Source organism: Triticum dicoccoides, chromosome 1A, assembly GCF_002162155.2.
Source record: "Triticum dicoccoides isolate Atlit2015 ecotype Zavitan chromosome 1A, WEW_v2.0, whole genome shotgun sequence".
Lineage (NCBI taxonomy): Eukaryota > Viridiplantae > Streptophyta > Magnoliopsida > Poales > Poaceae > Triticum > Triticum dicoccoides.
This window is the reverse complement of record NC_041380.1, coordinates 55,197,753-55,202,954: the sequence shown is the minus strand read 5'-3', so window position 1 is coordinate 55,202,954 and position 5,202 is coordinate 55,197,753. Positions and strand designations below refer to the sequence as shown.

Below are 5,202 nucleotides of genomic sequence, written 5' to 3'. Positions count from 1 at the left end.
AAGAAACTAGTTTTACAACATATCGGAGCATGCCGGAATATGGAGCAGGGGTAGAACAAATACTCGGTCCGTCCCAAAATAATAAAGTGTTCTCAACTTTGGTGTTTGGCCTGTGTAACTCACCTATAACCCGAGGTCTTTACAATGGATGGATGCGCCGTATGGACAGCTATGGTAGGGGCAAACCTATTTTTAACAGAATGAGAATACGGGCAACATGCTTGCAAAGGTTTAACAGGAGCGACAAAGGACATGAATAGCAGGAAGTAACCTGTCAATAACACTACAAGCATACCATAATTGCCCGTACCCGCAAAAAAAAAAAATTGCCCGAAATGCACATCAGCACATGTTATTTATATATTACCAGGCAGACTAACCAATACTTTCCAGGGGCGCCTCATCTTATATGACGTCCCATAGAGACTAAATTTTGCGACCTTTCAGCTTGTAATTTTCAGAAACAATCAGTACAAAATTGTCAAGAAAATGAATTGTAACACGAATAAATAATACAAACAACTGAAACAAATACAGAATGCACCGCTTGCCAGGAAATAAATGGGCTTACGAGGGAACAATAAGCCCTTTTTGCTGTGGAGAAACTATGGAGTTGTAAATACGAGCTTGCTCACAGATATATGATTAGATGTGAAAAATTAGATGGCAAGAATGCATAGGTAATAATTTAATAACTTATCAATTTTACTGAACAAGCAAGTATGCAAGCTATCCTTTTTCCAAATTGTTTAGAATATTGGTATTCAAATTGTTAACCAAACTGATTTTAAGAGAAAGTAAGCATCATATGAGATAAAAAGAAAGCACGTTGCTTTCTTGCTTGTTTCTTTTTACATCGTAACCAGGGATAAAAACATAGAAACAGAGTTGCTCCCAATGAGACTAGCTGCTAACACAACCACAACAGTCGCCACATCATAAAGCAATATAAACATCAAAACGTGCGCGAGCTGCCCAGAAACAGCCTGGTTACTAATGGGACATCTTCATCTTCAAAGCATCTACATGACAGCAACTTTTTCGGATGGAATCAACTTCGAAGCTTTCCAGCCAACTGCCTCTTCATCAACGATAACCTTGATCTTGAAGGTTTTTTTTCACGTTCGTCTGCGCTATCTTCGCTATCTGAAACAATCTCCATCAGCTTTACATTTTGTTTGGTGGAACAATTGCTTTGGCTGACACTTTTGTGTGATTGAACAAGGCCTGGTTCAATGACCTGACATTCGTCTGCACTATCTTCACTGTCTGAAACAACATTTTTCATAGATGTTGCATTCTGTTTGACGGGACGATCGCTTTGGCTGAAACTTTTCTGTGAATCAACAAAGCCCAGGTCCCTGGTTCGGCTTATGGCAACTGGACCTGACAATGGCAGTTCACTAGGCTTCCTATCATCCTGTGAACAATTAGATGGCTTATATCCCTTGTCACTTGTCCTGTCCATCTCAGGCAGCTCAGATTTCAGTGACAGCCTCTTACTTAGTAAGCTCAGCTTCTTTCGACCTTGATTGTATTCTTTATGTATTACCGACTGGGTTTTAGAAAGTACATGCTCAGTATGAGAATTGTCTTGAACCAGATCAGCACATCCAATAGAAATTTCCTTTGAAACATCTGAGGACTTTTTCTGCAGATTATTAAAACCTGGCAGTGAAGAAAGATGATCTGGAGCCATATATTCATTCTGATCATTGCTCTTGCTTTCAGGCTTTAGCAATTTCAGTTGCATCGTCTGACCAAGTGACCCAACAGTCGTTCTATTGCCTTCTGATGATTTATGCACATTACCTGATGATTCACCAATGCTTTTTGTCATACTCTTCACTAAGACATCACCAGAAGATTGCGTGACATGATCTTTAGTATCGGATGCTGACACTGGAAGATGATTGGGGAACTTACCTTCCACACTGTCACTGGTCCTTTGGTTTGGAGCCTCTAATGTAACAGAAGGTCTCTGTCCATGTAACTGGAAGTTTGCTCTATTTACTTGGTATTGTTTCTTTGAAATTACTCCACTATCAGCACTGGCAGAAATACTTTCGGAAGTAGGATTCTGTCTGACAGAAACATGAGACAAGCATGTAGTAGGAAGAGTGGATACTGCCGTGGATAGTAAGTGGCCTGCCACCACATCCTGCTTAAGAGTGCTGGCATTCTCTTCAGATCCTTCTGATTTTAGTGATAACTTTTTACCCAGTAACCGCATCTTCTTTCGACTCCCTCCACAATCTTTGTTAGGAACTTCCAGCAAAGGTTCCAGGTTCTGTGAGTTCTCCATTTTCATGGTCTGTGCCTATCAGTATACACAGTAAGCTCACGACAAGAACACAACAAAGTGGAGATTAAAATTTCAGGCGCTTGTGTACCTGAACTGAAGCATCTAAAGAGCTCCAACCACTTGTGCCAACTACTGCCGGATTAGCATACTTCTGAGTCCAAGATTGAGCATTTATGTCAAAAACCTGTCTGTTGTATTTGTACTCTTGACTCTGTAACAAAAATAACAGCATGGTTGAATTACGAAGACATTTTTTGTCATGATATGATCATTGATCTGCCTACGATTGTGAAACAAATGCATTTCCATTTCCTTCCAAAAACAAGTACTTACTATTTCCGCCATGAGCCCGTCATCAGGATTTGGCTCAGTTAGCAGCAAACCAATGCTTCTCAAAACAGTAGAAATGTTGAGTGATGGTTGCCAGGCACCCTGCACATCAGTATTCGTTATCCATACACAAAATTGTTGGGATTGAGGACTACCTTTATGCACAAGATAATTCATGTAATCATAAATTAGTTTCAGTTCACATAATTAACCTTTGGAGGTAAATTTAGAATGTCAAGGCAAATGCGTCCTCCATTGTCGATGTTGGGGTGATAGATGGGAGTAACAAAAGTCACATTGGGAGGTTGAAAAGGATATCTGCATTTCAGCAAGCGTGACTGTCAGAACATTCAAATCAAAAAGGGAAGGGGTGGTTGGCTTCCATCATAATCAAAACAAACCTCTCAGGAATCTGGATCTTCAGAATGAAAACTCCTTTTGAATAAACTGTTCCCTCAGGGCCCTCAATTCCTTCATTTAATGAGTAGAAAAGTCACATCAAATCGACAAGAAAATAGTTGGAATGGCAAATATAGGCACTGTTTGGGATGACTGTGTGTGTGTGTATGGGTGGGTGGGGGGTACATACTGGTCTCAATGCTCGATAAAGACGGCAAGGAACTTTCCTCATCAGACAGATTAAGAGAAACTCCAGGAGGTGGATCGCTGAGCAGAAGTTTAATCTCTTTCTGCATTCTTAGACTCAGCCTTGCAGCTTGAGCCATCTAGTTATTTATGGGAAACTCTAGCCTGCACAAAAGGAAGATTGCCTTTAAATATCAGCATATCTTTGGAACATTTAGCCCAAGCAAATAAGGTAAGAGAAAAACCAAAGCACACATTATTTTGCACAATACTCGCAAGTAATACTACCATATAATGCAATCTCACATGTCCCTTTTTCCAAGAGAACCAGGTTAGCATGGTCTTACTTCAAAAAATATAGCATCATATAAATTTACAAAGCATTGTGATTATGGTAGTGGTTGTCAATTTTGTGCCAGATAAGATCAAATCATTATCACTATAATAGATAAAAATAAACCAATTTGCAGGAATTATGTAGAGGATGCAGAGGAGCTATATTCCATTCATCACGAGGGGAAATTTGCAAACACCAGTCCAAGGTGGACACATGTTAAACACCGATTAAGCTTCTTCAACCGGGCGTTATAACCGGGTTGGTATATTCCAAAAAAAAACGAGTAAACCGGCGTTAGCATCACCAAAAAACACCGAGAAGCCACATTTTGCTATATTCCATTATCATTATCACCAACATAGACCAACACATACAACCATCAACCGACAATACAACCGGGTGGTGCTCATGCGCAAACTGTTTGCATGCTAACTAAGCAAAATGTGGCTGAAGAATTTTTGGAAGATTTGAGATTACCTTAATAATTTGGCTACTGGAGAATGCTCGTTTTCTTCAAATCTCGAGTTCAGTAAGACTAGTGAGTTGGATGCAAAATAAGCAGCTATGTAAACCTAGAGTGCAGGAGCTATGTAACAGGCTGTTTCAACAGTCACATTTGCCATGGATACAACACTAAATAAATAGGTTGGGTGTTAAACAATATCATTATCATGGAACAATCATGCCATCAAAACTAGGATCTGATCTTCCTTGTAGTTTTGCCAGATATACAGGAGGCTTGTTACATGATTATATGCATCATGGTCATGTATTAACATGTGGTAGCGAGCACATAATGCATCCCATCCGGAATGGCATTGGGGGGAAGGGGAAGCAGCGAGGTACCCACCTTGCAGCTTGCGCGCGAGCAGGGCAGGGAGAGCTCCTCCCGCCGTAGATGTGTCGGAGGCGGTGCGCCCGCGGCCCCCGGGCGTGGCGGCGGCGGCGGCCGGTTCCCGTTCGATGATGTGGGGCCGGGTTGCCCCGTAGGCGGCCTTCGGCGGGAGTAGTTGGGGAAGGGAAGGGAAGGGGTGCGCTTGGCCGTAGATCTGGAGCAGCGCCGCCGCCGTCGGGAAGCAGTGCGGAGATAGGCGGGAGTGGTGGCCTGGTGGGTGATTGTGGCTTGAAGGAGGAGGATGGCGGAAGCAAATTCACCAAAGACGAGGGACCTCTTTGCATACAAGCATTCCCCTCATTTGCGTGTACTACGGATCCCAGCACTGCGATCTGTGCCATTCATCATCAATCCAACGGTCCAACTTCGCGTTTTCTATTTCTCCATCTTCAGTCCAATCCAGTAGCCACCGGCCGGCCGATGGCGACGACGGCTGCGGCGTACGGCTGCTCGGCGGCGGCGGCGCTGCCGTTCCCGGGGAGCCCCTTCACCCGTAGCTCACCCCCGTCACGAGTTCACGTCGCCTCCTCCAATCCCATGCCCGGGACGCCCGCTCCCAGGTACTAGCTTGCTTCTTGCCCTTGTCGGATTCAGCTCCCCCAACGACGCCTGAGCTAATAAGGTTGGTTGTGTGCTCTCCTTGCAGGAGCCTGAGGGTTTCATGTCGTCGTAGGCGACTGTATGTTTGTGCCTGCTCCGGCGAGGTTGGTCCGGACAACGCCTCGGCAGCGTCACCGGCGGTGAGAACCC

General features: G+C 43.7%; 2 protein-coding genes across 4 annotated transcripts in view; one reads left to right on the top strand and one right to left on the bottom strand.

Moving 5' to 3' along the window:
• Positions 1–793: 793 nt before the first annotated feature.
• On the bottom strand, positions 794–4,705 carry LOC119362601. 3 transcript variants are annotated; one of them, XM_037627853.1, is made up of 8 exons: positions 4,408–4,705; positions 3,225–3,385; positions 3,037–3,106; positions 2,848–2,953; positions 2,639–2,737; positions 2,394–2,516; positions 1,927–2,320; positions 794–1,812 (listed from the first exon to the last, which is right to left on the bottom strand). In XM_037627853.1, the coding sequence occupies exons 2-8, from the start codon at positions 3,358–3,360 to the stop codon at positions 1,052–1,054; spliced, it is 1,689 nt and encodes a 562-aa protein (XP_037483750.1). In that variant the 5' UTR covers positions 3,361–3,385; positions 4,408–4,705; the 3' UTR covers positions 794–1,051. The 3 variants fall into 3 exon arrangements, with proteins under 3 accessions (XP_037483750.1, XP_037483749.1, XP_037483746.1); XM_037627852.1 differs by having other exon boundaries at positions 794–2,314; XM_037627849.1 differs by having other exon boundaries at positions 794–2,320; positions 4,408–4,704.
• Positions 4,706–4,788: 83 nt separating this feature from the next.
• The window catches only part of LOC119363279, a 1,766-nt gene continuing 1,352 nt past the window's right edge, over positions 4,789–5,202 (top strand). Inside the window, exons 1-2 of the mRNA XM_037628632.1 lie at positions 4,789–5,012; positions 5,099–5,192. Of these exons, the coding sequence (XP_037484529.1) occupies positions 4,873–5,012; positions 5,099–5,192 (234 nt within the window). The 5' untranslated portion in view covers positions 4,789–4,872. The remainder of the gene's footprint in view (positions 5,013–5,098; positions 5,193–5,202) is intronic.